Source organism: Hemiscyllium ocellatum, chromosome 42 (genome assembly GCF_020745735.1).
Source record: "Hemiscyllium ocellatum isolate sHemOce1 chromosome 42, sHemOce1.pat.X.cur, whole genome shotgun sequence".
Lineage (NCBI taxonomy): Eukaryota > Metazoa > Chordata > Chondrichthyes > Orectolobiformes > Hemiscylliidae > Hemiscyllium > Hemiscyllium ocellatum.
This window is the reverse complement of record NC_083442.1, coordinates 33,048,190-33,076,162: the sequence shown is the minus strand read 5'-3', so window position 1 is coordinate 33,076,162 and position 27,973 is coordinate 33,048,190. Positions and strand designations below refer to the sequence as shown.

Below are 27,973 nucleotides of genomic sequence, written 5' to 3'. Positions count from 1 at the left end.
TCTCTTCTGGACTTGAGGTGACCTTTTATAAGAAGGACAGATTGCACCTGAATTGAAAGGGGACTAATATACTGGCAGGGAGATTTGCTCGAGCTGTTCAAGAGGATTTAAACTACTAGGTGAGTGGGTGGGACCCAGGGAGATGGTTAGGAAAGAGATCAATCTGAGACTGGTACAGTTGGGAAAAGGAGTAAGTCAAACAGTCAGGAAAGGCAGGAATAAGCAGAGAACAAGGTAGGTCTGATAAATTAAACTGCATTTATTTCAATGCAAGAGGCCTAAGAGGTAAGGTAAATGAAGTCAGGGCGTGGGACTGGGATATCATAGCAATTACACAGACGTGGCCCAGAGATGGACATGACTGGCAGCTTAATGTTCCAGGGGTATGGACACTATAGAAAAGTTGGAAAGGGGCAAGAGAGAAGCAGGAGTGGCATTTCTGATTAAGGATAACATTACGTCTTTACTTGGAGGATATTCCTGGAACACGTCCAGGAAAGTCATTTAGGTGGAACTGAGAAATAAGAAAGGGATGATCACCTTATTGGGATTATACTATAGACCCCCAAATAATCAGGGGAAGTTGAGAAACAGATCTGTAAGAATAATAGAATGGTTATGGTAGGGGGTTTTAACTTTCCAAATGTAGACTGGGACTGCTTTGATGGAAAGGAATTTGTTAAGTGTACATAATAATTTTTTCTGATTCAATATGTAGATATAGCTGCTACAGAAGCTGCAAAACCTGACCTACCGCTAGGAAATAAAGCACAGTAGGTGACTGAGGTGTCAGTGGGCAACATCTTGGGGTTAGTTTTAAAATAGTGATGGAAAAGGATAGACTGGATCTAAAAGTTAAAGTTCCAAATTGATGGAAAGCTAACTTTGACAGTCTTAGGCAAGAACTTTCAAAAGTTGATTGGGAATGGATGTTTGCATGTGAAGAGACAGCTGGAAAATGTGAAGCCTTTAAAAATGAGATAATGAGAATCCAGAAATAGTATGTCCCTGTTAGGGTGAAAGTGCTGGAAAAGCACAGTCGGTCAGGCAGTATCTGAGCAGCAGGAAAATCGGCATTTCAGACATAAGCCCTTCCTGATGAAGGACTTATGCCCAAAATATTGATTCTCCTACTTCTCGGATGCTGCCTGACCAGCTGTGCTTTCTCAGCACCAGTCTTCAACTCTGATTCACAGCATCCATAGTTCTCACTTTCTCCCTGTTAGAGTGAAAGGCAAGGCTGGTAGGTGTAGGGATTGCTGGATAACTAGAGAAATAAGGTTTTGGTCAAGGAAATAAAAAGGAAGCATTTGTCAGCTACAGACAGCAGAGATCAAGTGAATCCTTAAGAGTATAAAGGCTATAGAGTATACATGAGGGAAATCAGGAGAGCAAAAAAAGGACGTGAGATAAATTGGGCAAATAGTGTTAAGGAGAATTCAAAGGGATTTTATAAAAATATTAAGGTCAAAAGGGCAACTGGGAGAGAATAGGGCCTCTTAAAGTGCGAGGCTGTCTATGTGTGGAACCGCAGGAGTTGGGGGAGATAGTAAATGATAATAATGTGTCTGTGTTTATTGTGAAGTAGGATATGGAAGATATAGAATATGGGGAAATAAATAACGATCTCTTGAAAAATGTCCACAATACAGAGATGGTGCTGGATGTCTTAAAACGCATAAAAGTGTATACATCCCCAGGACCTGATCAGGGTACCCTAGAACTCTGTGGGAAGCTAGGGAAGTAATTGCTGGGCCCATTGCTGAGGTTTTTCTATCATCGATAGTCACAGGTGAGGTGCCAAGAGAGTGGTGGTTGGTGAATGTCATACCACTATTTAAGAAAGATGGTAAGAAAAAGCTAGGGAACTATAGACCAATGAGCCTGACATTGTTGGTGGGCAAGTTTTTGGAAGGAATCCTGAAGGGCAGGATTTGCATGTATTTGGAAAGGCAAGGACTGGTCCGTGGATAGTCAGCATAGCTTTGGGCTTGGGAAATCGTGCCTCACTAACTTGATTGAGTTTTTTGAAGTAACAAAGAGAATTGATTAGGGCAAAATGATGGATGTAACCTACATGGACTTCAGTTCGGCATTCAACAAGGTTCCTCATGGTAGGCTGGTTAGTAAGATTTGATCACGTGGACTACAGGGAGAACTAGCCATTTGGATACAGAACTGGCTTGAAGGTAGAAGACACAGGGTGATGGTGGGTAGCTTTTCAGACTGGAGGCCTGTGGCCAGTGGTGTGCCACAAGGATTGGGGCTGGGTCCACTGCTTTTCGTCGTTTATATAAATGATTTGAATGTGAATATAGGAGGTATAGTTAGTAAGTTTACAGATGATACCAAAATTGGAAGTGTAGTGGACAGCGAAGGAGATTAACTCCAAGTACAACGGGATCTTGGTCAGATGGGCTGAGGAGTGGCAGGTAGAGTTTAATTTAGATAAGTGCGAGATGCTGCATTTTGGAAAAGCAAATCAAGAATCTGGATGGGTATATCAATAGGAAGGGTTTAGAGGGATATGCACCAAGTGCTAGAAAATGGGACTAGGTTAGGTTAGGATATCTGGTTGGCATAGACGTGTTGGACAAAGGGTCTATTTCTATGCTGTACATCTCTATGACTCTATTAGCCACCCTCCAGTCCTCTGGCACCTACCCATGGCTGCAGATGATTTAAATATCTCTGCTCGGGACCCCGCAATTTCTTTCCTAACATCCCACAACATTCTGGGATACACTTGACTAGGTCCTGGAGATTTATCCACTTTATATTTTTTAAAACCTCCAGCCCTTCCTCTTTTGTAGTTTGGACTGTTTTCAATACATTATTTCCTCAAATTCTTTAGCCTCCAATTCTTTCTCCACTGTAAATGCTGATGCGAAATATTTGTTTAGTATCTCTCCCATCTCCTGTGTTCCAACATGGATGACCTCATTAACCTTTAAGGGGTCCTATTTTTTCCCAGTTGTTCTTTTACTCCTAATGTACATGTACAATCTCTTTGGATTAACCTTAACCTTATTTGCCAAAGCTCTCATATCCCCTTTTTGCCCTCCTGATTTCCCTCTTAAGAATGCTCTTACACCCCTTAAACCCTTCAAGGCATTCACTTCGAGTCTGCACTGACATATCTACTACTAAAGGTAATTCAAATTTTTTTCACTTGTCCAATATCCTTGAAGGTTATGATATTTGAAGGTTATAAGGTTTCCGGCCTCCTCTACCTTCCCAGCCAGTGCATTTCGGATTCCCACCACTCACTGAAAAATTTTTTTTTCCCTAAACCCCCTCTGAATCTCCTGCCCCTTACCCTAAAACTGTGCCCTCTCATGACTGATCCCTCAACCAAGGGGTACAGCTACTCTCTGTTCACCCAGTTAATACCCTCAAAGTTTTATACACCTCCCCCCTCATTTCTTCACTGCTCTAAAGAAAGATATCAAGGATTAAGTGAATAATGTTTTAAAATGGTACTGAGGTAGATCAACCATAAATGGGAGGAATTGAATGGCCTACTCCTATTTTCTGATGGTCCTCATTTCTTACTAAAATCAGACAGTACCTTGAACATAAAGTCTGACTCTTCCCAGCTGCACCTGTACATAGCCTTGGTAACACCACATATGGAGTATTGTGTGCAGGTTTGGTTTGCTTACCTAAAAAACATATGCTTGCCGGACAAAGAGTTCAGAAAAGGTTCACTCGTTTGATATGTGGAATAACAGGTTTGTCACGAGAGGACAGATTGGGTTGACTGAATCTGCATTCACTGAAGTTTGTAAGAATGAAAGGGGATCTCATTGAAACTTTAAAATCCTCTCCGGGCCAAACAGATTAGATACAGGGAGTTTCTTTCCAGATAGTCCAACAGGTTATCTGGAAGCACTAGCTTTTGGAGTGCTGTTCCTTTATCAAGTAGCTGTGGAACAGGATCACAAGACAGAATTTATAGCAAAAGCTTACAGTGTCATGCAACTGAAATGATATTTTGAACACACCTTGATTGCTGTTAAGTTTTTAATCTTTTAGAATGGGTTGCATGTTTCGATTCATTAATATGTAAATCTCACAATTTCTTTCAAGTCACATTCTCAAGATAACTTAAGGTTTTATAAAAAAAGGTTGACATGTCAGCTCAGACAATGCATTAAAGATGTGAGGTTAAAGTCTGTCTCTATCCCAATCTTGAGTCAGACTCAAGTAGGAATTTATAAATTTCGGAGTTTATAAAATATTACTGGATTGACTGCCTGCTTTTTGAGCAAAATAGAATATTTCTGCAATTGCAAATTCACCCCAAAGACTTAAGTGTGCATATATGTGCATGACAATGTGTTTGCGTGTGTGAATATTTGATAATGTGTGACTGTAGTGGAGTAGAAGCTTGTGAGAGGATGTGAAACTGTCTAAGAGAGAGGGTCTGCGTGAGTGTGTATATAATGTAGTGGGGTCACCTGTAATGTGACATGAACCCAAGGTCCTGGTCGAGGCCATTCTTATGCGTTCCGAATTTGGCTATCAGCCATTCTGCGTTGTTGCGTATCCCAAAGTCCACCTTGGAGGACGGTCATTGGAAGACCCGAGTGCTGGACATCCCAGCGTCGAAAGGAGTTGACTAACCATCCCGCCCCGAAGGAGGGACCGCGCATGCGCCCAGTCGCGTGTGCCTCATGACGTAACCTGTTGTAGCCAATGGGAGCTTCCAGCGGGCTGGCGGTTGGAAAATTTGAATCGAACGAGAATAACGGCCGCAACCGTCAAGAAGCGAGCAGCTGGAGAGCTAGAGACACCGGAGGTAGGGAGGGCGAGAGAGAGACAGAGAAACCCAGAGACACCGACACATCCAGAGGGTGAGATCCTGAGAGGAGGAGAGGGAGACCGGACACCGTGATTTCCCGCTAAACTGACCCCCCGTGAGGGAGCGGACCCGGCAGAGCCGCGGGATGGTGAGAAAAAGGTAAGTGAGGGGGGGTCAACACTCGCAACCCCCAACCGTTCTACCCCACTCCACTCGATCCCCCAACCGGGCCCCCCAAAACTGCACCTAACCTCTCTACGTATTCCCCGATACATCACCCCACCGATACACCAAACACTGTCACCCCATCCCTCCGATAACCCCCCCCCCCACATGCATCCCCCACCTCCGATACCCTAACCCCCCGATACCTCTAATCCCCCACAAATACCCCATCTTCCCCTAACGTGCTCCCAATCTCCACAAATTACACCCCCCTCCTTTTTTTTGCTATTAATTGGTCCGTCTGTGTTTTGCTCACTACTGCTTCTACTTAAACTTTTTTTTTAACAGCATGTTCTCTCAAAACTAAGTTAAATGCTGTACCTTAAGATTTCAGATGTAAAGTTGAACTTGGAGTAAAACTGGGTTTCTGGGTCTTGGGTTTTTTTCGTACTGTTTGAAATTGAGTCTTACACTGTTGGATTGCAAATAGGATTATTTCAGCAGACTGTGACCTTGATGTCAGCAAGTTAGAGTCCTGGCTTTATAAAAATGTAGGTTATAGGAAACAACAGTGTCTGGCATTGAACACCAGAGGCTTGCCTTGTATTTGGATATGGCAGTTACAAAGTCATCATCATTGCCAAAGTGCTTCAAGTGACTATCATTATTTTTATGATGTGGAGGTGTTGGACTGGCATGGACAAAGTTAAATATCACACTACACCAGGTTATAGTCCAACAGGTTTTTTTTTGGAAGTAGCTGTACTAGCTTTTGGAATGCTGCTCCTTCAGCTACCTGATGAAGGAATAATGCTCCAAAAGCTAGTACTTTCAAATAAACCTGTTGGACTATGTGTGGTGGTGTGATTTTTAACATTATTTTTATATTCACGAACTGGATTGCATCTGTGGTTTAGCATGAGCAGCAACTGTCCAACATCACCCTGTAATATTAATTGGACAAGTTCTAGGGAACTGTAAAGTAAGCTTGATGTTTTATGTAACTGCATGCAGCTATTGGCATTGAAATGTTTCAAATTCTACAGCAAAGAAGGTGTTTACTCATTTTAGCTGTCTTTAGATTTAACATTTTCCATTGCTTTGCATGTCATTCTTGCAATTAAAATTTTATTTATCAATAGTAAATTGTTTACATTTCCATGTTATAGAAGAAACATGTACCATATTCTCTCAAACATTTTATATAGTAATCAGCATTTTTTAAAAATTCTGCTTCTAAGAACCAAAAATTCACAAAAAATGAAGTCTACACCAAGTAGAAGATCTAACGGAAGCTATTTGACCTTCATAAATTAAGTCTCAAGAACTGCACATGCTAAAAGAAAGAGGGGTGGCAGGAAGGATGGTGGGAGGAAAGAAGGGGTTGCGGGAGGGATGAGATGATGGAAAGAGGCACGATAGTGATGGGCTGAGGAGAGAGAGGGTGAGGGCATGGAATACAGGCACCTGTATGGAGTGGGAGGGAGAGATAGGTACTGAGGGCATGGAGGAGAAAATGACATTAGAGTGTATTGGGGGTGGGGGGGAGGACTGGTGACTTGGGGTGAGGTAGAGGGAGGAATGCATGGATAGGATGGGGGGTTGTCATAGAACATTACAGTGCAGTACAGGCCCTTGGACCCTCGACGTTGTGCCGACCCTTTTCTGAAAGAGTTTTAGGATCCCTACAGTATAGAAACAGGCCCTTCAACTCAGTAAGTCCACACCCGCCCAAACCCATTCCGTCACCCCTCCATCCTACATTTGCCCCTCACTAATGCGCCTAACCTCCACATCCCTGAACACTATGGATGTTTTTTGCATGGCCAATTCACCTAATCTGCATATCTTCAGATTGTGGGAGGAAACCAGAGCATCTGGAGGAACCCCATGCAGACATTGAGAATATGCAAACTCCACACAGACAGTCACCCGAGGCTGGAATTGAATCTGGGTCGCTGGTGCTGTGAGGCAGTAGTGCTAACCATTGAGCCACCATGCCACCCTAATAAGGAAGAACAAGGGGAATTGAATGGTGGAGCAGACATCATGAGCCAAGCAATCTTCCCCAAATTTGGGTGGCCAATTCTTATATTAAAAATCAGCAAATTATGGTGTTTACTTTTTTATTGTAATCAATCATTGAAATTGAACTCAGGCCCTGGTTGTATATTTAGTAGTTTTAGCTCTTTTGCACTATTGCAGCCATGTTTTGTTTGGCTAAATGTTCCAGCCAGTGAGATTCCTCTCCGAACTTGATGTTTCTTTCGAGAGCAATAGCGTCAATAAAATAATGCCAAGCAGAGCCTGAGTTGTAGGCAGCAACATGTTTGCTTTTCTGACCTTAAGTCCTGCACTGAAATATAATGAGCACTGTTCTTCATTTGTTATAAGACTTTGTGTGTGCTTTTCTGATGATGCTGTTTTATTAGATTTTCTGTATTGCTTTGAGATGTAAGTCAAGTTTATTGTTCAAGTTATACTGGTATTTTGCTGTTCTGCAGTGATGCTCTGGCCACAGAGTCAGTGACATGTCTCAATGGAGCACTTGCCCATCTACGGAATATCTGGGAAGAGATAGGGATTCCAGAAGATCAACGATTACAAAGAACTGAAGTTGTTAAAAAGCATATCAAGGCAAGAGCAAAAAAATTATCAGAATTAACTTTAGCTTTACTAAAACATAAGATGCATCCTTTAACTGTTCAAACCCAAAGAATTGTTGCAAATTTTTAATCTGCCTTTGTTGCATTCTAATTTCAGTGTCCATTTACCTTCCAGCATTGAGTTACACAATCACAGAATGGTTCTTCTGTGATTGTAGCTAATTTGTTTTGGCTCCTTTCCAATTGCTGATGAAAAGTTAGAAATGGACCAGATAAAAATTACACTGATTTCTTAAGCTGCTTTATTTTACAACAGCATGTAAATAATCAGATTATTGAGTGTTAATAAGTATTTGTTGGTGGGTTCTGGGCTTCAAGACTGATTTATCCTTTGCTGATCTTACTTGCTGTCCATAGTGAACTGATCAACCAGCATGTATTCTTTAATCTGTTGGATGCATCTTTTAATAAAACAGTTTTGTCAAAACGAATTGAACCCTCATTGTCCGCAATCAATTTCACCTCAAGTACAAATTGCAGCAAGTGACTTGTACTCATTTTTCCATTTTCAAATAGGGCTTATTGGATATGATGATTGCAGAGGAAGAAAATCTGAGGCAGAGGCTGAAAAAGAGTATCGATATGTGCCAGAAGGAACTCCACGCTGTGTGCCAGGAACTCAATTTGGTTGTTTACTTGGTAGGACAAATTTTACTACACACCATTTCTTTGGATAAGGGAAAAGGATAGAAAGATAGCTTTTTTTTCCACTCTTCGCTCTAATTAATAGTTTAAACTTTGTATTTGTCACAGCCAGAAGAAGATTGCACAATGCTGCAATTGGAGAAAGATCTGCGGACACGATTGGAGGTTCTTCTGAAGCAGAAGAAAGAGAGGATGCTGAAATTAAAGAGCCTTAAAGATCAAGATGAGGAACTTTGTGACATTCTCTGTGCAACAGCCTATCCCATTGATGCTGACGCTGTCCCTAGTCTTCAACAACTTGATGCATTTCAAGAGCATATTGCTTCACTTAATATAGAGAAGGTGAAGAGAAATTTAAGATCTTGATGCAGCTATCTCCTATATAAAGTTTAAAATTGTTTTTCAGCCAATTTACCAAAGGCTTCTGAAGTATCCTATTCATTTCAATATAAATGAAGTGATGCCATTGAAATCTGAACTGTCTACCTTCTCAAATAGCTAAGTGTGTTAGATCAATTGAACCTCTCAACTAACTTACTTTCCTAAATTCATTCCTAATTCTCTTTGCGAATGTAGTGAGCTGCTGTTTTGAGCCATAGCAGACCATGTGGTGCAGGTACACTTAGTGCTGTCATGGAGGGAGCTGCAGGATGTTGATGCAGTGATGGTGAAGATAATGATTATAGTTCCAAGTCAGAAGGGTTTGTAGCTTGGAGAGAAATGTACAATTAGTGATTATCCTGTGGGTTGGGGTCTTGTCCTTCCAGCTCAGACTTGTCTATTAAGGCCTGTGGGCCAGAGATGAAGAGCGCAAGGTGGATGCTCAAATGGCATGGATGGAGTGGCAGCAGGCAAATGATTTTGAGAAGCTCAGGTGGAGCAGGGGTTGCTTTGGGTATCCAAGCAGGGAGGGACAATGGGAGAAGCAGGTGAACCATGAGGGAAAGCTGGGAATTGAGAGAACATGGTAAGTGTGAAACCAGGGGGACACACCCACCATTTCCCTTCTATAAAACTTGCATTATAATTTAACCTAGCTTACAAATTACTATCTGTCTGTACCATATATGTTAAACTTGTATGTAGTTCAGGCAGATGTGAAGTTCTGCACTGTTATATTCAGTGGTAGATGTGTTTTTCTTTCCGTTTTTAGGAACGTAGAAGGGCTGAGTTTGTTGAAACAAAGAGAAAAATCATTCTTTGTATGGAGGAACTTGACCAACTGCCAGACACCAGTTTTGAAAGAGATATTGTGTGTGAGGATGAAGATGCTTTCTGTCTGTCCAATGAGAATATTATCGGTCTGAAAACACTTCTTCAACAGGTGAGTAAATGAAATTGGTTGTTCGCAGATGTAGTTCTTTCACACTTGTATTTTCATGACATCTCAGTGCTTTAGTGAATTCTTTCTTTTTGAACTGAAGAAAATTGAGGTCACCTAAAGTTCATCAGGTAACAGATGACTTCAGCAGGTGTCAGTGCCCTGTGCGTGGATTACATTTACCTTGTCAGTATGTAGTTCTTAATCCCGTCCTTACCGTGATTTGTCTTCTGCTAACTGTAGGTCTTTTATGTAAGCAAATCTGGGATGTTTTCCATCTTTGTCTGGACTCAGTCACAAAATAAGGCATTCCCTAGTTCAACGTTGTGTTGACAATTTCTTAAGTTGCAAGAATGACTGGTATGTTAAATGAAAAAGTAAAGCAATTCAATTGCTCTTGTGTTGAATTCTAGTCACATTATCAAAATTCTTTGCTGCTGGTTTGATGCAGGGTAATGTCCTCTGAATACAACTCAAAAATGTTTAAAACTTAGATTTTTGCATTTAACTTGTTGGCAATGTTACGGATAAGGAATTAAATATGGAAATGTTGTCATCTAAGTCTCTGCTACATCTAACAGCTTTTCTTCTACGGTGGTACACAAATGATCTCTGGCAGCAACCAAGGAGCCGGCGAATCAATGTTTTGGGGTGGAGCCCTTCATCCAGCGCGAGACGTTGATTCTTCTGCTCCTCTAATGCTGTCTGACCTGATGTGCTTTTCCAGCAGCACACTCTCTACTCTGATCGCCAGCATCTGCAGACCTCACTTTCTCCTATAAATGATCTCTGTTGTGTCCTTGAGCCTGACAGGAGTATGCCATAATTAATTGTGGTGTATATTTTTGCAGTTGGAGGTAAAGAGAAGTCAGAATGAGAGCAAATGCTCCGAGCTGAGAAATCAAATAATTAACCTGTGGGACTGGCTGCAAATTTCCCAAGAAGAACGTGATACCTTTTCTGCAAACATGGTTGGTTCCAGGGCTAAGACAATGCAGGCAGTAAGTGTTATGTTTGTGTGAGTGTGTGCATAGTTGGATATTGAAATTATGCTGAATGTAGATAATAGGATGTCATTACCTTTATTTCTTTAAACACAAATTCTATGTTTGAATGCAAATATTCAAAACTTGTTTTCTATGTTGTGCCACATTGTGAAAATGGCATATTACTTTAAACCTTGTAGCAACTTCACAATCACGAATACTTGCTTTAATTGGAAATAATCATAACAACCTCTCTGAGCTGTTAAAAATATGCCTAGTTCTTTTAAATTTTGAAGCTTTGAGAGATTTTATATGTCAAGTTTGAATTTTTTTTCTTTTATTCATACTTGGTTCTCCTGTCTTCTATAATAGGTTTGATGTTGAACACCTTTCTAGATCCTCTCTCTTTTTAAAAAATATTTTCTAACCATTAAATTTCATTCATTGCGCGCACACACCCAGTGCATATAGTCCTAAACAATCCCATTTCACCTAGGAATCAGTCTGTTAAACTGTCTGTAAAATCTTTCAGGTGTGGTCTTACCACACAGATACAGCCAGATATCCCTGCTCCTATACATTAATCCTTATGAAGACCAGCATGCTATTTCCCTTTACCACTTGATGCACCTCTATGCTTACTTCCTGTGACTGGGGTGAAAGAACACCCCAGGTCCTGTAGTGGCACTATGCAACTCTGCCTTTTTTTTTCGCTACTACCTAAGTGGACAACCTTCCATTTATCCACATTATACTGTATCTACCATGTAACTGTCCAAATCACACTGAAGCTTTTCTGCATCATTTTCACAGCTCACCGTCCCACTCAGCTCTGCTTTGTGCAAACGTGGAGATATCATATGTATTTCCTTTTCTGAATCATATCCATATAGACAAAAATATGCTATACATAAAAAAATTGTATATACCCCATGCATGTCTGAGGTGCAAGCCACTAGTCACTGTCTGCCACTCAGACAAAGAACTGTTTATTCTTATGTTTTGCTTCTTGTCTGCCAACTGATTTCTCAATATATTTCAGACCCATGTACTTTAATTTTGCATACTACTTTCTTGTGTGGGACTTCTGTTCTTATCAGGTCTTATCAAAAGCCTTCTGCCAATTCAAATAAACTGCATCCATTGTCTCCTCCTTATTCACTCTACTGGTTACTTATATCCTCCAAAACAATTCTAGCAGAGGCAGGGATTAGTCAAGAACAGCCAGCATGATTTTAAGCAGAGATTATGTGTGAATAACTTAATTTGAATTTTTCAGAGATGACCAAGTATGTGGATGAGGGCAATGCATTTAACATAGTCTGCTTGGACTTGTATCAAAAGCCTTGCTGATGTTCTGCCCGGGAGGTTTATAGCGAAGCTTGCTGTCTTTGGGATCCAAGGAAACTTTGGTTAATTGGATCCAGAAATGGCTGAGTGGCAGGAGGCAGAGGGTGATGGTCAAGGGATATTTTGTGACTGGAAGTTTTGTGTCTAATGGGGTTCTACAGGGATTAGTGTTGGGGCCTTTGCTGTTTTGTGATATGTATAAATGATTTAGACTTGAATGTAGGATGGTTGACTGGTAAGTTTGCAAACATGAAAATATGTGGAGGATAACCTTGGAAGATATTGATGGGTTGATCAGTGGTGATTGCAATTCAATTCGGATAAGTGAGAGATGATGCATTTGGACAGCATCATCATCAATGCAAGGGAATATATGATGAATGGTAGAACCCTGGGAAGCACCAAGGATCAGAAAGACTTTGGTGTGCATATCCACTGTCCCTTAGGTAACACAGGTGGATGAAGTGGTTAAGAAATCATATGGGATACTTGCCAAGTTGGTTAGAACATAGCTAGAGTATTGTATGCAGCTCTGGAATCCAAATTATAAGAAGGATGTGGAGAGTGTACAGAGGAGATTTACTAGGTGTTACCTGGACTGGAGAGTTTATGAAGAGAGATTGGACTGGAATGGTTTTCCTTAAAGCAGGTGAGATGGCAGGGGGAAACACAGTTGAGATATATAAAATTGAAGGGCATAGACAATGGTAGACTGGAAGGAATTTTTCCCCTTGGTGGAAGGATTAATGAGCCGAGACGTAGATTTAAGGAAACTCAAATGTATAAATAGAAAGCAGGCTACACCACCAGTGCTTCATTTGGAGGCTCACTGAAGGTGTCACCTAGTATGGTGACAAAACTTCTGAAAACTAACCTTCCAGCTCAGCGAGCAAACCTAAATCCAGGATATTTACAATGTGAAGGCACACACAGCTATGGGCCAAATGCTGGAAAATGGGTTTAGAATGGGTTAGGTACTTGTTTCTGACTGCTGACTCAATGGGTTGAAGGGCCTCTCTGCTGTAGACCTCTGACTGAGTTGTCAGACATGACTGCCCCTTCCTAAAACCATGCTGACTCTGTCCCCTTTCATTCCTCTCTTCAAAGTGCTCTGCTATTCTATCTTTTTTGTAATGGACTCCAGCATCTTTTCCAATCCTGATGTTAAGCCAAGTTTTCTCTCTACCTCCCTTTTTAAATAGTGGACTTGCTTTACTACTCTGCCCCAGAGTCTACGGAGGTTTGGAGGTGGCCACCATTTCTAGGACCACTTAAGTAAACTAGGATGCAGATTATTAGGCCCTCAGGAATTATCTTTCTTTAATCTTAGTTTCCTCAGCACCATTTCCTTAGTAATATTAATTTCTTTGAATTTCTCCTTTCCTGTGAACTCTCGTTTTTGGGTTGCTATTTATGTCTTCCTTTTTTTTTGTAGGCAGTACTGATAAATATATTTAAGTTAATGCTATCAGAAGCCCTGCCCCCGTACTACAAAATCTAATCTATTGGTATTTGGATCCTTAATACAGGTTGTTCTGTGATAACATGTGTTTTGTCAACATGAATTTACTATAATGCAATTGAATTGGGGGCACTTTCTAAAGTGTGAACTTTTAGAACATTACCAACATTTTTAAGCATGATTTTTCTATAATGCAAGGTTGTACAAGAGCATAACCGTACTGCTATAGAAGAACTATCTGTATGCAATAACTGTTGGGAGAATCAGCTATTTCCAAAAATGTTAAATACTTTGAAAGAAATTAGTAAATAAATTGCAGATATATAAGCACTTGTTGACCTTTACAGACTGAAATCTCAAATCCTTGCAGCTTTTAAATGAATGGGAACATTTGAAAAAAAAACAATGAACTTTTACCTATATCTATTGTCATATTATCCAGCAGGGTTCACTGGAATGTGACCAGGATTGAGACACTTGCCTCCTGTCTCAGTCTGTATTACCACACTGAATTATGCAGAATTTGTCAAGAAAATTGATCGAAGTAAAATGCAATAATGGAAACTCAAATCTTTAAATTCCATTCTATATTTTATTGAGGAGCAAACCACAGTATTGAATTAAATCTGATGTTGTATAATGTATTTTGTGGTGCAGTTGCAGACAGAGTTGGAGCGCCTCGAAATCCTTAAACAACAGAACATGAAAAATGTGATTGAATCAGTCAGACGAGAGCTGGCAACACATTGGGAGAAATGTTTCTTTAGTTCTGCACAACGGCAAGAATTTGCTCCATACTATGATGGTTTGTTTAGATTTACAATTATTTCAAGTAAATAGATTTTATACCATGGCAGGGCATAGATGTGATGTCTTTTAAATGTTATAATGCCTGAGATCTTTTCTGTTTGTGTTTCTATGAGCTGTGATTGTGCTACTTCCATTGATGGGTATTGCAATACTTGCTAAATGTTTTTTCTGTGCTAACTGCTATTTCTGTTTTATTTGTTCAATTTATAAGTTTTGTCTTAGTGGTAATCCAAGAGGTGATTGCAGCCATTTGATTGAAGGGTAGATCTTTCATGTACTTGAAGAATTTGCCTGGAGCCAACCGTTTAATTCCAATTCTACATGTGATGTATATTTCAGCACTGTTCCAACCAGATTATTATGATTAATAAGTGCTAAGTGGTTGGCTTTCATGAACTTTGCCACAGTAGTAGTTAAGGCACTATTCTGTTAAGTTCTGTAAATTTTAGCATCGCTTCCAACTGGTACAGACACTGAAACACATAAAGCATAGAACAGTACAATACATGAATGGATCCTTTGGTTCACAATGTTGTACTGAATTATACTGATCCCTTCACCCTGCCCTTGGTCCATTTTCCTCCATTCCTTGCATTTCATGTGCTTACCTAAAAATTCCTTTAAATGCCCCTATGCATTTTGTAAGTTTGAGAGAGTAACTTGGTGTGGGGTTGTCCACTGATTATGGTAATGTAAACTAATGAGGTATTTGACACTCATTCCATTTCAGTTGGAGTTCAGCAGGGCAGAGTAAGTGGGTGGGGAGAGAAAGAAGGGACACTATTTGAAAGGAATTATCAAATTTGTAAACATTAGACAATGGGTAACCAAGTTGAAACTGAAATCCAACACTCATGTGGAAATTTAATTTTGTTTGTGTTGTAAACTTTGGATTTAATTTATATCTTGATTACAAAAAACCCCCCCTTTTCTGAAAAGAGGACTATACGGAGGAACTATTGCAGCTACATAACCTGGAGCTTAATCGACTAAAGGAGTACTACCAAGCGCACCAACAACTTTTTGAGGGTATCTGGAAGTGGGAAGAAAACTGGAAGCTTTATCTGAGTTTTGAGGTGAGAAACCAAAACTCTTAAACAGTACTACTTGGCTTCTGTGATTTAAGAACAGTACACTGTGGTGCTGCTGTTACTCAAACTATACCACTGTTGAATTCTTGACCAAGGAACAAAATTAGTGGTTAAGTCAGTTCAAACCCATGGCTACCACTTTGAGTGGGGCACACTGTTTTAACCGTGTTGAGATGGACAGCAAATTATATGAAAATAATTTTTTAAAAAATTTTCTTGCAGAAGAAAGCAGCAGACCCAAACCGGTTCACCAACCGAGGGGGGAATCTGTTAAAAGAAGAAAAGCAGAGAACAAAGCTTTGCAAAATGCTACCGAAAGTATGTAACTGTGATGTGTGTCTGTGTTGAATGTGGCATGTATAAAAGTCATGACTCAAATATTCCATTAATGATACTAATGACACATTTTTGTACCTATTTTTAATGTTATAGCAATAGAATTGTATCACATCATGGTCTGTTACACACCCATTCAAAACCCTGACTAGGTTAACTGCTAAATTTAAGTTCTTTATGATTTAATATTACAATAATATGGAATTTTTTTAACATTTATGATAAATGAACTCAGTATTTATTTTCTTTCCTGCTTACATCTAATTTCAAAAATCTGAGATAGTAAGTGTAGGAGCAACTTCTATGATTTTAATCAGAACATGATTTTTTTTTTCTTTCACATGCCTTTGTCTGTCCCTTTCAAATAATTTCAACATAAATGGTAAAATTCTTTTCATCTGGTTCCATGCCCTTTTTTTTGTTTTTGTTTTTCATTTTTCTTTTTGAAGCATTTCACCTTTCAACTGCCCCGTTTTTATGTTGTGCTTGTTGATTTCCTTCTTGGCCAGCTTTACTTTCTGTAGTTGTTCCACCTTGCTTTGGAGTACCTGCTTTTATATTGTGCCCTTTTTAATCATTTTAAGCACAGTCAGATCATCTCCAACCATGTAAACTCAGGTGACAGCAGCAGAGGTTCTTGCAACCTGTTCTCCATAAATCCTTTTAGCTTCAATAGTTTGCTAAATCTATGATGTAGTACCTCAGAGGCCAATTTATGCTTATGTGGTGACTAGTACAGAATGCAATCCTCCACATGGAGTCTAAGCCTCTGTAAACTGAAGTAATTCCTTTTGTCTTCCAACTGAAATATTTCACTTTGCCAGTCTTGGATATAAAGTACTTTTCCTCATGGTGAAGTTGACTCCCAAGTCCAATAACAATATCAGAAAGTGGAGGGTGGCAGAGGGGTTGTTGTCAAAAAGTGTGGTGCTAGAAAAATGTAGTTGGTCAGGCAGCATCTGAGGAGCAGGAGAGTTAACGTTTCGAGCTTATGCTCAAAATGTTGACTCCTGTTCCTTGGATGCTTCCTGACCAGCTGTACTTTTCCAGCACCACACTTTTTGACTCTGTCCAGCAGCCGCAATCCTCCCTTTCTTCACGAGATGTTGTGTCCAATACTTCAAATATAAATCTGTGAAAAGCAATTTTACGTTGTTTCTGAAATGAAACTGCTGTCTATTTTAGCTGCAGGAAGAGTTGAAAATTCAGATTGCTGCTTGGGAACAGGAACATCATTCGCAGTTTCAAGTTAATGGACAAAATTTTATGGATTATGTGACAGAACAATGGGAACTGCATAAATTGGAGAAAGAACGAGAGAAACAAGAGCGGGTGAGGTCCAGCTTCAAGTTAACTTTCTATGGTTATACTGCAATATGGATTGTTACCTGATTTATCCTTAGATCTCTGTTAATGTTCTGACTTAATTCACCTTTTTAAGAAGGGCTGCAGAGGAACAACATTCCCTTCCTTTTGCAAAAAAGAAATCTGAGGTGGTTAATCTGCAATGTGGGATGTACTAATGTATAGGTCTAATGATAACACATGTAATGGCTAACAATTTTCTTGCATGGGTTCATTGTATTGACTTGAGTTGCCGGAGGGGTTTAAAAGGTCCCTTTTCACAGGGCCTCATTTTTTTTTCAATATCTTTTTTCACTTTCCAGGATGAAGAGAATCTGTCCTGTGGAAATATTTTCCCATTTGTCATCCTTCGTTGTATCTAATCTAAAATTCAAAGATGCTCAGGTTGTGTAAAAGTTCCCATCAACAGTAGTTGTCATACTGGGTGTTAAATGGATATTATCTGTATTGCAGCAACTGAAAAAGAACAAGTTAATTGAGGAGGAGATGCTGTATGGCAGTGCCCCCAAAACCCCAAACAAAAGAAGGCTTAATGCACTGAATACCCCAGGGAAATTACGAAAGGTAAGAGTATTTGGCTACTGTTGGAGGTTGAATCCTTTCCCAACCCACCCAATATGCATTTTCATATACACCGAAACCAAATAACTATGAATGCTGGTGTTCTGAAGCAAAAAGAAGTTGCAGGTCTGGCAACATCTGAAGTGTCACTGGACCTGAAAGGTTAACCGTGCTCTCTCCCCACATGCTGCCAGACCAGCTGAGTTTCACCAGCAGTTTTTCATTCCACATTCTCTTCCCTCTCATAACTACAAGCCTGCCCTTAGCTTTGCTACAGCAAAGCTATCAGGAACAAAATATCTCCCTTAATGATGCTGGCAAAAGATTCTGTATTTGCAAATACCTGTCTCAAACACTGAACTTGTTATTGGGTCAGTAAAATTGATATATGCGTATTTTGATCGGACCCAAACCCATGAGATCTAGGGACTGAACTACATTATATTATTTGAATTACTCCACAATATCCATGAGCAAAAATGGTAAAGGTTAAACTTATTTATGTTTCATATAAATGTAACTAAAAAAATCAGGTGTTTGCATGTTCGAGAAATTGCTTAGCTTGGATTATCCAAGAGCACTGTTGCTGTTATTCTGCATTGCTTCTGCTGAGGCACAAATCTAAGCTTTGTGTGTGTGTGTGTGTGTGTGTATAACTATAAATTCCATGTTGTTACTAAAACCTAGTTCTGTGCTATTGCTTTTTTTTTGCCCCACAGACCATGCATTAATACTTCCTCCTTTTTCTGGCTTTGTCTTAGCTAAATGGTACGTCAATCGCCAATGCCACCCCAAACAGCACCCTTCGCTGCGCCACTGGCGGTAGTGTTTGTTACTCACCCATCTCCCGACCCCCACTATCAGGACGCAAGGTCAGTCATCAGTCTGCGTTGTCTTTTTTCCAGGCAAATGTGCAATTGGTATCTGTTTATGACTAAGCTTATAATTAAAGGAGTCAATTGTTAGGATGTATTTAATTGCTTTTAAAACAAAAAAATGACATCAGTTCCAAAAGCTTTTTGCCACTGCTATTCTCTACATTGGATTAGTGTGTTTCAGTGCCGTAGTTTTTAATGATTAATTTTTAATATATTCTTTGTTCAAAGTTCCTGACCGTATTTATTCAATTTTTTTTCTCATCCTGCCGTGGGAGTCCTGATTATTGCTAGGATTTTATTGCATAGAAATCAGATTTTTAAGCATTTTTCAATACATGAGGCTACTAAGTGCTGGTTCATTGTTTGGGAGTCACAGTCAGGTCTGGTTGAACTAACATTTTAGATTATAACACCTGAAGCCGTAAGATTCTCTCTGATGTTAGCTAAGACATTAGAAGAATTCTATTTGAGGCAATCCTAACCTAGATATTTTTAATCTTGCATTATGTAAAATTCTTATTACACAATCTGACCATAGTATAAAATTGACTTGTAAACTAGCATTTGATTAAATGCTATTATACTGTACAAAACAGAACAATTGCATGAGGATTGTGCAACTGCCTTTTGGCATCGTTTTCTTCTTCGTTACTAAATTTAGTGACTGAAAATGCTTCAGTAAAGTAAATCTTGTCTGTTTCAATAAAGTTGTCAAGTTTTCAAGAATTATGTTTTGTGGCCTTGGTTAAATGCTTTTGATTCTCTTATTTGATATTATCTATTGTGAAAAAAACATTCACGATTCTGATTGCTCTCAACATTTCGCCCTATTGTTACATCAGTTTAAAACAGTTTCTCCTGAAGTTTGGAAGATAATCATAGTTTACCAGGCAGCTTAGGTGAACACGATTGAAAAAATATTCAAGTACAAAAAAATGACTTTAGTGACCATCTGAGTAACTGTGCTACTAATGCTATTGACTTTAATACTTCCACTCTAAATCTTTTTCTCATTTTTTAATTTTAAAGCCAGGACAACCTGTGCGCACACCAGGATATTCAGCTACAAAGCCCCCTCGTTTTGGCCTGGTTGAAAGGAATAAAGAGAACATTTCTCATCTCAATGCAACAGCAATGAGTGGTGCGTCCACCGTCTCCACCCCACAGCATAATCTCAGCATAAATTCAGTTGCCACCACATATTCTGAGTTTGCGGTAATTTCATTTTTGCAGTCATCTACCAATCGCTGTGGCAGCACACAGTTAGCAATGGAGGTCAAAATAGAATAAAGCTTTCAGTAACATACATTTTTTGATCTGTGTATAAAGGACACCTCCCCTTCCCTGTACAATTCTTTTGTATGCTTATTTTGAATCACTAATGACATTAGTTTTCATAGCTATCAGCTGATTACCTTGGGAGTAAGGAATAATCTTGCATGTTGGATTTATATTGTTCTGAGAGAATGGAAATGCATTGTCCATTGAGCTACACCTTTGGAGCAAATCATTGATTTTCCCCCCGAACTTCAGCTCTGACTAAAGTGCAATATGTGTCGGGAGTATTATGGAGTATGTGCTAGTGTATATGTGTGCACATTTACTGCAGCCACTTGGCATAAATCCCTGCTGAACAGTCTGTTAGTATGTTAAATTGATTTGTTCTTCATTCTTGGGGAACCCATTGTTAATTTTTTTTTGCTAGATTTGTTTTAAGATGTCCAGTTGTTTGTAAATGATAGTGTAAAACATGTGTATCATTTACCCTTTTATTGAGTTGAGAGACTTAGGAAGAAGTTTATGCGTTCCTCAGAAAGCAGTAAACTATTCCATTATTTCCAATGTCAGTTACTCTGGGAATCTTGATAACATATTTTATTCTGTGTTTGTAGATGGATTCAGCTCCACAGTAGGAGCCTACACAAATGTACAGCAGCACTTTTTCAGGTCGGTACGGTAATCCACTATTGAGGATTCCAAACTCCATGTAGTGAGAGCAAGAGTATTAAAGCCATCAGTTGAACAGTTTTCGTAGCTCTCTAGTTTCGATGTGTTCTAATGTGTTCAATGTAATTAGAAAAGTTTTATGGATCTGAGTTCATGTAATTCTCCTTAAGTTGAAGATCTGGCTCCTCAACTTGAAACACAACTAGAAGCATTAATACCCCGAAACTAACTCTCAAAGTTATTCTGTGAACAGTTACTCTAACAGCTGTTCTGGATGCTGCTTTCTAAAACTTTGTTTATTTAGAAATGTGCAGGTAAACCTTTCAATTTTAAGATTGATTTCCTAAATAATTTACTATGTTCCCAACTAGGACAGTTGAGCATTCGGTTAAAGTTCATTAGTTCCTGACTGTGTGCTGCCATTTTGTTTCATTTGCTGATTTTGTTTAAAACATGCTTGCATGAAAACTGTTTTTATTTGTATCGTTTGTATTTGCATATATAACTTTGCTGCCAATTTAGCATTCTTGTGCTGTGGCTATCCTTTTTAAACTAATATATGCTGAAACAGTAGGAGTAAATATACAATAATAACTTGGCCTGTCTTCATTTTTCATCCCTTTTCATGTGCTTCCTATAATGGAGAAATAAGATATTCTGGTCTTAAGTGCTAATTAGCATGCACTGAGGGAAGTGAAAATTTACTCAGCCAGTCCACAATTTTGTGCAATGCATGTATCAGGCATGTACCTTTTTACAAATTCTCCTCAAATGTGCACTTATGCCTCTTTTAGGATAAGATCAGTGCACATTTCATATCTATACATGTATTCTTCCTCTTCATGACAATCTTTTGTTTAACATACCTGCTGAACTCCGTGTGAACCTGGATGATTCTTGATGTGTTCTGACTGAATGCAAAGTGATAAGCTTTGTTCTTCCTTCTGCTTTGTTTCTTTGCTCTTCACCTCAATGGATTGGTTGTGTAGTGTTAGAGGAATTAATAGCTGCATACTAACCAATCTAACCACGCTAACAAATAGCTTTGTTTTGCCTTCACAATATATGTCTCTTCTCATTCTGTGCACTGAGCATGTTAAGTCAGCAAAACTTTTGCTTAGGTTTCTTATTTCAATTAAATCAATTCAAATTTAGCATTTGCCAAAGTTTGTTTTTTGTATTGGTACAACCATAGTAGTAATTATCTGGAAACATTGCTCCCAACGATTGGTAGATGGTACTGCTTTCATAGTCATTTTGAACCCTTTACTTGTTTGGATAAGTTATGCACCTGCAGGGACAACAGTTCCCTTATTGTTTTCCAACATTGCTGCACAACTGAATTATTGCTATTGGACCAATGCAAAGTGAATCTAGTGTGGCAAATGATTTTAACTGCACGCTATGATTGGACAACTAAAATGTTATTGCTTAAAATATAGATAAAACATGTGAGCTAGGGTTGACACATACTTTTTAATGCTTCACTTGCTTGAGTCAGTGAGTGACTAATGCATATATTCCAGAAAGATTGCAGTGAATTGATCTGAGTCAGCTTTGTGGTAAGGGTACTTTTATTGATGACAATCTTCTGCATTAGAAAGTGAAAAATCAGCCTGGATTCCAACAGATGAATGTAGGGACATGATCATGCATCCTTTTCAAGCCTATTTCGTGACTAAAATAGACCAGAGCTGGTCTTTATCTCAATTCCATTTACCTTGCTTCCAGAGGTTTCCAATACCTCTTGATGTGGGAGAAAAACTGCTCATTGATTTCAACCCTGAGGAGAGAAAGATACTCCTCCTGTAATTTTTAAGACTTATACTCCCTTGTTAATAAATTGCCTGACCAGAGGAAATGTCTCTTTGCGTTGTTTCTTCAAACCTCTTCTTTTCCAATATCTCCCACTTTATCATCCCTGGACCCGAAAACCCAATCCTAAATTTTGGAAACCTGTCTGTATAATTTTGACCTCTAATGTAATTCTAGTTAATCTGCCTGGTTTGCCCCTCCATACCAGCCTACTGAGTCTTACCCTGCCTGTCTCTTTGTCAGTTCAGAAAAGAACAGTACAAGGGAGTGGATGGGGAGAGGATAAGAAATGAACGAGAATTATAATAAAGTTCATTTTAGTTACCACAACTGAATTTTAATTAAGCAGATGTCAAGTTTCAAACATTTGAGCTCTCATTTTGTTTTAACTTGTCAATAACTGTATTTTCTACCATACAGTTGTCTGTTTGTTCTTGAGAAACTCATGCCCCCTTGTCCAATGTAAAATGTTTTATAGTCACCAAGTCTCTTCCTACTAGAAGGAAAGCTTTTGACTCTAACACATTTTGGTTTGGTTTAAAAACTATCCCACATTTGCCACTGTTCACTCAAACCTGATTCGCTCTCATATGTTGCAATATTGGGGGTATTGTTCCCAAGTAATTGCTTCAGATTAATTAATAGAAATTACGGGATTTTCTTTTAATAAACAAAATTTAGTTACAGGCATTAACAATGTTTGCACACATGCTCAGTGCTAGAGCCTCTAAGAACATTCTTGGAAACTGACCTACACTGCCTAATTTGTCATGTTCGTATGTTTTTGGGTTATACCACTTGCTGTTCTGAACAAAACTTATTGCTATTCCCCCCTTGTATTCACATTTGCTATCTTTTTTAACTTTTCTAATGCATGACACGAGTACTATCCAAACTCCACTCTATTGAAATGCTGAATCCTGTTTGGCATAACTGGAACGGTTTTGATGCTTGCTTGCTAAATGATTTATCTTAGAAATTTAGCAGAGAATGACCTGTCTTCTGAGCATTTTGTGCTTGTTTAATCTCTCAATCACATCTGCCTCTGCATCCCTTTTCTCTTTCTAGCGAGAACTTTCAAAAGCTTCCAAATTTGACCGTCAGTCACGAATTCTCAACTCTACAACCAGCAACATCCAAACCTGATCTGTCAGCAAGAAACCAGTGGAGAGTTGGACTACTCAGAAATTACACCTGCATGTGCACAAAATGAAGTCTGCATATACTCTATATAATGTGTTGTGATTGAACTGGCATGTTAGGATGTATTACTTCAAACTCAAATGCAGATTATGTGAAAAATGCAGCAGATGACCACAAGTAATACAAATGTTTTCCTAAACTGTACATAAAATAAAAGTCATTGTCAAATGGGAATTAATAACCATGAGCATAATTTTTAGGTGTACTTCTAATGTGAAGAATTTCAAATTTTCCTGTTGAATAACCCTCAACCATTGCACTACATTTGAAGCTAAATTCAAAATACTAATATTCCAAATGTTTTAAGAAGTTGCTTTCTTGAAACACTGAAAGAGGTAGAAGGATCAGCAATTAGGAGATTTCAAAGCTCAACTGCAAAAGTTTTTTTACCCACTAAACTATCTTGTCCAATTTCTGTTTTAAGTACTGTATGAAAGTTGCATGCCAGTACTTTCTAAAGTTAAAATGATCTATTTTTTGGTCATCGATCTATCTAATCACTTAATTTACAGTTTCAAAGTAGCCTGCAATAAATTACTTTAATTCCATTGTTAAGCAGAAAACCCAAACCCTTCATGCTGGTACTAATTGTGTTACTTTCCTAATTCACCGTATTGTGTGTAATACTAAACTTAATGAAACCTTGTCGAGAACTTGGCAGAGCCTGTAAATGTTTTCTGTCTTTAAACTTTTATATCACTGATAGCAAAAATGAACTCCAACAGTATAATTGACTATGCCAACCAAACAGTTGTGAATTAGATTAATGGAAAGTAATGACGTTGACATTAATGTTAGATCCCATTCAGATTAATATATATTGATACCTAATAGGCTGATAATTCTTAACATATTCCGTGTTCCCTGTGTTTGCCTTTTTCACATAATCAGCTTTCATGATCCTTTTGTGCCTAGTTTAAAATAATTTCTGCAGATTTAGATTGTGTAAATATTATTTTATTAAGCTAATCATGAAGTTTTGCACCTTTTTATATTTTCTCTTATTTATTCATATTAACTTCTTTCTTTTTTAATAATTTACAAATTTTATGTAAAGTAGTTATGAGTGATGAAAAGTTTTTAAACACTAATGATTAGTCACAGCTGCAGAGCCGTTGCTACCAAATAGTGTAATATTCTCTGGGCTGGCATTAACTTATCTACTATTTGAGAAGATTCTCAGTTTGCTGTATATTGCATATGATTTTCTGTATTTGGTTGAATTAATTCATTAGTGTAAGTACAATTTATTGAATCTTGGGAGTGAACAGTCTTCTATCATAGAGGTTTTCATCTTCAGTTAACTTAAAGGGGAAGGAAAGCCTAGGTGGAGTTCTTTATTTTTGAGTAATCTCTCACTTTTTTTAAGATTTTTAAAATATGTAAAAATCATTATTTACCAAGTTTCAATGGAGCTGGTCTGGTGTATGCAATTGCTGTTAGAAGTATTCGGCAAATTGATAGAGGACATCCCTGATCCTGATGTATCTTGAGGCCAAAATAATAATTGGTTTTTTAATAAAATGAACTGGAATGACCTTGATATGTCATGCTTATCAGTTAATGTATAAATTGCAAATTAGGTTGCTTAAAACAAAACATTTATCTTGAATTTCATATTTTCTTAGCATTCCATCTGGAACTGCAGACAGGTCATAAGAGCTTCAAAGGATGTTGACCAATTTATTTTTGCCTTTCAGTAGTGCAGTCTAACTAGAAAATTCAGAGCAGCTCCATCAAAAGCTTTTTGCCAAAAGGCAAGTTGGGTATTCACCAAGCCTTTTTCTTCAGATGCTGGTAAAACCAATGATCAAAATGTATCCCATTCTGTTGTGTTGTAATTTATATATCACCATTATAGCAGCAAATATATAACTTTGATGATTTGAAACCACTTTATATGAACAGATCCTTTGAAAAATTACTCTCAATGAGAAAAGGATATGGATAGAGGTATTTGTTCATGATTTGCTGAAAACGAGTCCTGTGCTCGTCTGAAGAAAATCAAGGCCATTTTGAATAGTTTAATGATTTGAAAATTCAGGTTCAGAGTTGACTGCCATGGGCAGAATCTGTGGGTAAGATGGACAAACAAAGTTAGTACTTTTTTTTTTGGCAATGTCTCCATGCAGCAGTGAATCATGTGCCTCTGTTTTAACTCAAGATCCATTGAACTTTACAAATTGTTCAGATATTTTTCTGCCAACCTTAGAAATTTGAACAATGCCTTTTTTCTTTTTGAAAAGACCATAAACATTTTTCTGTAAATCTATAAATTTCCAATGAGTAAAGGTACCCAAGAAAAGTTAATGTAATTAAATCAAACTAAGTGCCAAGGTGTGTACATATCATCTAAGATGGGATTGCACCCCACCATGTTTATACAGAACAACCTAAGCTACAGCAAGTACTTTGGAACTCTATGCCTGTAAGGACAGGGTGGGAAATCTTTTTGGTGACTTAAGCTCTAAATATTAGCAAATATGATGTCAGCATTGTATGACTACTGGTTTGAGCATACCTTTAAACTGTACAATGTTTTGAGTTTCAGTTTAACTGTCTATTCATCATTTGCACATCTAAAGTCTTGTGTACTATTTATATCTTGCTTTTACCCCACATCAGCCGAAAACACAGCAAATCAACTGTTGCCCTTACGCGTATTGTAGTAGTATTAATTACGAAAAGCTGAAATACTGTATCATTTGTAATATTGTCATGTGACCCCAAACATGTAATCTATGTGCTTGCATTTGAATGCAATTCAAGGCGGCTACCCTGCTCTATTTGAATTTCATTCAGCATCTCCCTTCATTACTGTAATTTCTGAAGAGCCAACTTTCAGCACTAATTCACAATGCGTCAGTGTATGAAAAAAAAATCATTGAAATGTGTGGTGTCCTCATTACTTGTATCTGTGCCATTTTGATGTAAATGTCAAATTATTTCTTGCCATTTCAGCAGAGAATAGATGAAAGCATGCAAGTATTTAAAAGTTACAACAGTATAGAGTAGGGACCAAGAAGTTTGCACAAGTATATAAGGAATAGAACTGTATGGATTATTGTAAAGTATTTAACATTTTCATTTGAGATGTGTACATTGCTGGTAACAGTAAGTATTGTCCATCCCTAAATGCTTTTGAAATGGAACGAGTGAGTGATGACCTTGAGTCATTGTAATCTGATGTAGGATCGGAGTTCCAAGTTCTGACCCAGTGATTAATTTATAATAGTTCCAAGTCAAGTTGGTGTATAGTTTTGAGTGGAACTTGCAGGTCGTGACATTACCAGGTTTTTGCTGGTCTTGTTCTCTGGCTGGTAAAGATTCTGGGTTTGGGTTGGTCCTGTCACATGACCCTTAAAGTTGTTCAAATGCATCTTATAGGGAATGTTGAATTTGCTGGGAATGCCAATCAAGTGAGCTGCTTTTTGAATGCTGTTAGGACCACGCACGCCCAGATAAATAGAAGGTATTCATCCCATTACTGACTTGTAAGCCATCTACAAGATACATACTCTGGAGAGTTATTTCGTGCAGAATCTCCAGCCCCTGATTTATTGATTTAATAGTATTTGAGCTCCTTGGCTAGGTAGAGGTGTTGCACAACAGAGTCTGGGTTATTGTCTAATACATTTTGTTTGATGTAAATTTATTTTTAAATTGTTGATTCATCTCCATATGTTCTTTTCAATATGTGGTTTTCTGATGAACTACCATGGAGTTAATCCTCTTAACTTCCAATAGTTTTATTTGGTTAATCTTCTCGGTTGGATTTTAGCAGTCAGATACAAAAGAGTTGGGCCCAAATATACAAGGTGCAGCTGTTTAAGCAGTCATTTCGATCTCTTATCAATGCTCATTTTACTAGGGCAAAAGTCTCCAACTCCAGAAGGAGATACCTTACAAACATCCTGCAACTCTAATCTGCGATGGGTGTACTCTGGTTTTCTCCGTTCCACTGTTGCCCAAACGTAACATTCTCACTGCTCACAGCATGCTTCATGTGACATTGAGTCTCTGTTTCTCCCTACCAGTAAATCTGTTCCCTATAGACAGCCCCATTATTGTAACCCAACAAGATTCCAAAATTCCATTCTAATTTCAAAATGGTTGTAAGATATTGCTCATTGTTGATCATAGAGAGGTAAAGGAGCATATGTTAGTTTAGACATGGATATATTATAAATGTAAGATAAAAGGAACAGTTTTTAACAAAGATTTAAAGGGTGTCTTAAATATTTAGCCAACTTAATTGCTGCTGTTTAGTGGCCATCTGGCACAAGTTAAAAGCTTGATTCTTTGAGAGTAATCATTTTGGCGATGTCTGCAGCTGACAGCTTTTTTAGCATATCATTATCCAAAGCCATCTGATCTCAGTAATGTAAGTGAAAAGCACCCAGATCTTGTTTAGTTTCCCTTCTTTTGAGCTGGAATGTGAAGCGATTAAAGCTGCTTTGTGGCATACTGTGTGTGTGTCTCCTTTCGGTTAGCTGTGTATTTCCTTTTAAAATCCACATTTTTAATCAGAGATGGGAATTCAATCTTGTTGGCAGCAGCATAGA

The 27,973-nt window shown here is 38.4% G+C and overlaps 1 protein-coding gene across 5 annotated transcripts; it reads left to right on the top strand.

Moving 5' to 3' along the window:
* The first annotated feature begins 35 nt into the window (after window positions 1-35).
* prc1b (protein regulator of cytokinesis 1b) lies at window positions 36-27,873 on the top strand. Of its 5 annotated transcripts, none has more exons than XM_060853868.1 (15): window positions 36-119; window positions 7,477-7,609; window positions 8,155-8,277; window positions 8,392-8,625; window positions 9,437-9,607; window positions 10,456-10,605; window positions 14,060-14,207; window positions 15,152-15,288; window positions 15,526-15,621; window positions 16,825-16,971; window positions 17,458-17,568; window positions 18,327-18,437; window positions 19,473-19,584; window positions 20,336-20,390; window positions 23,274-27,873. In XM_060853868.1, exons 3-15 carry the CDS (start codon window positions 8,167-8,169, stop codon window positions 23,416-23,418), a joined length of 1,728 nt encoding a protein of 575 aa, XP_060709851.1. In that variant the 5' UTR covers window positions 36-119; window positions 7,477-7,609; window positions 8,155-8,166; the 3' UTR covers window positions 23,419-27,873. The 5 variants fall into 5 exon arrangements, with proteins under 5 accessions (XP_060709851.1, XP_060709848.1, XP_060709850.1 ...); XM_060853865.1 differs by lacking the exon at window positions 36-119 and adding an exon at window positions 4,728-4,966; XM_060853867.1 differs by lacking the exon at window positions 36-119 and adding an exon at window positions 4,728-4,966 and having other exon boundaries at window positions 19,473-19,658; window positions 23,274-23,359.
* The last annotated feature ends 100 nt before the right edge of the window (window positions 27,874-27,973 follow it).

What these genes read in the sequence shown, in the direction of transcription:
- prc1b (XM_060853865.1), top strand. An exon ending in AACGAGAGAAACAAGAGCGG is followed by an intron (nt 16,972 to 17,457) that starts GTGAGGTCCAGC and finishes TCTGTATTGCAG; the next exon opens with CAACTGAAAAAGAACAAGTT. An exon ending in CCCCAGGGAAATTACGAAAG is followed by an intron (nt 17,569 to 18,326) that starts GTAAGAGTATTT and finishes GCTTTGTCTTAG; the next exon opens with CTAAATGGTACGTCAATCGC.